Here is a 2187-nt window from a genome sequence, read left to right as displayed (position 1 = left end):
TTCCATCCCCTCACTTTCAGTCTGTATGTGTCCCTAGGTCTGAAGTGGGTCTCTTGTAGACAGCATATATACGGGTCTTGTTTTTGTATCCATTCAGCCAGTCTGTGTCTTTCAGTTGGAGCATTTAATCCATTCACATTTAAGGTGATTATAGATATGTATGTTCCTATTACCATTTTTTAAATTATTTTGGGTTTTTTTTTGTTGTTGTTGTTAAAAAAAAGACACATTTATTCAGCGTCACGATCAGACACTTACATTTAGCAATCAACAGCATGGGTGCAAAAAAAAAAAATCTACATTAAAACCCTTTGTTGGAATGCTTTACACTTTCCACAGAACAGAAACTAAAATAACCTGTTATACAATTAGTCACAAATACAGTCCTCGAGTTTTTTTGCCCATACACATGAGTATTGTCTAAAACATGTCTTCTTTGTAGCAGCTAGGCCCTGCCACCACTGTGCTTGGCTGAGTTCACAAATCTGTTGTAACCTGTAGCTTCCCTGTCACTTCTCTGGCTCTCCTCTCCTGCTAAGCGTTGTTTCCTGGCAGTAATCAAAACCTCCTGCCACTGCCATAGCTACTGCTGCTGCTGGAACCACCATAGCCACCTTGGTTTCGGGGTTTGGCAAAGTATTGGCCTCCACCACCATAGGGCCCAGAACTTCTGCCTCCAAAGTTTCCTTCTTTCATGGGTCCAAAATTTGAAGACTGATTGTTGTAGCTGCCAAAATCGTTGTAGCTTCCACCACCTCCAAAATTGCTTCCATCATTACCAAATCCATTATAGCCGTCCCCACTGCACCATATCCACCACCACCGCGGCTGCCACCAAAGCCACCTCGACCGCTGAAGTTTCCTCCACAACCAAAGTTGTCATTCCCACCAAAACCACCTCCACGACCACCACCAAAGTTTCCAGAACCACTTCGACCTCTTTGGCTGGATGAAGCACTAGCCATCTCTTGCTTAGATAGGGCTTTCCTTACTTCACAGTTGTGGCCATTCTCAGTGTGGTATTTCTGAATGACAATCTTGTCTACAGAGTCATGATCATCAAAGGTTACAAAAGCAAAGCCTCTCTTTTTGCCACTGCCTCGGTCAGTCATGATTTCAATCACTTCAATTTTCCCATACTGTTCAAAATAATCTCTTAGATGATGTTCTTCAGTATCTTCTTTAATGCCACCAACAAAAATCTTTTTCACAGTTAAGTGGGCACCAGGTCTTTGAGAATCTTCTCTTGAGACGGCCCTCTTTGGTTCCACAACTCTTCCATCCACCTGTGTGGCCTTGCATTCATGGCCGCATCCACCTCCTCCACAGTGGCATATGTGACAAACCCGAAGCCTCTGGAGCGTTTGGTGTTTGGATCCCTCATTACCACACAATCTGTGAGCGTTCCCCACTGCTCAAAATGGCTCCTCAGACTCTCATCGGTTGTTTCAAAGCTCAAACCTCCAATGAAGAGCTTCCGCAGCTGTTCGGGCTCTTTGGGTGACTCTGACTTAGACATAACGGCAGTGGAGGGTGGGGGGAGACGTCAACGATGCTTACTCGGCGGCGTCCACGAGCAGAAAACTGGGTTTGTTTTTGTAGGTCCTTTTCTTCTCTTGTGTTTCCCCCTTAGAGAATTTCCTTTAGCATTTATTGTAGAGCTGGTTTGGTGGTGTTGAATTCTCTTAGCTTTTGCTTGCCTGTAAAGCTTTTGATTTCCCTGTTGAATCGGAATATGATCCTTGCTGGGTAGAATAATCTTGGTTGTAGTTTCTTCCCTTTCATCACTTTAAATATATAGTGACACTCCCTTCTGGCTTGTAGAGTTTCTGCTGAGAAATCAGCTGTTAACCTTATGGGAGTTCCCTTGTACATTATTTGTCATTTTTCCTTTGTTGCTTTTAATTTTTTTCTTTGTGTTTAATTTTTGTCAGTTTGATTACTATGTGTCTCAGCATGTTTCTCCTTGGGTTATCCTGTATGGGACTCTCTGCGCTTCCTGGACTTGGGTGGCTATTTTCTTTCCCATGTTAGGAAAGTTTTTGACTATAATCTCTTCTAATATTTTCTTGGGTCCTTTTCCTCTATCTTCTCCTTCTGGGTCCCCAATAATGCGAATATTGGTGCATTTAATGTTGTCCCAGAGGTCTCTTAGGCTTCTTCATTTCTTTTCATTCTTTTTTCTTT

The 2187-nt window shown here is 42.8% G+C and overlaps 1 protein-coding gene across 1 annotated transcript; it reads right to left on the bottom strand.

Moving 5' to 3' along the window:
- Nucleotides 1-218: 218 nt before the first annotated feature.
- On the bottom strand, nucleotides 219-1571 carry LOC132522933 (heterogeneous nuclear ribonucleoprotein A1-like). The gene is given in 3 exon segments (XM_060153495.1): nucleotides 219-806; nucleotides 809-1288; nucleotides 1291-1571. Coding segments are annotated over 3 exon segments (957 nt in total). The 5' UTR covers nucleotides 1520-1571; the 3' UTR covers nucleotides 219-558.
- Nucleotides 1572-2187: the final 616 nt, after the last annotated feature.

Source organism: Lagenorhynchus albirostris, chromosome 7 (assembly GCF_949774975.1).
Source record: "Lagenorhynchus albirostris chromosome 7, mLagAlb1.1, whole genome shotgun sequence".
In the NCBI taxonomy this organism is placed as follows: Eukaryota; Metazoa; Chordata; class Mammalia; order Artiodactyla; family Delphinidae; genus Lagenorhynchus; species Lagenorhynchus albirostris.
Note: the sequence above shows the minus strand (reverse complement) of the source record. Positions and strands in the feature narration are given on the sequence as shown.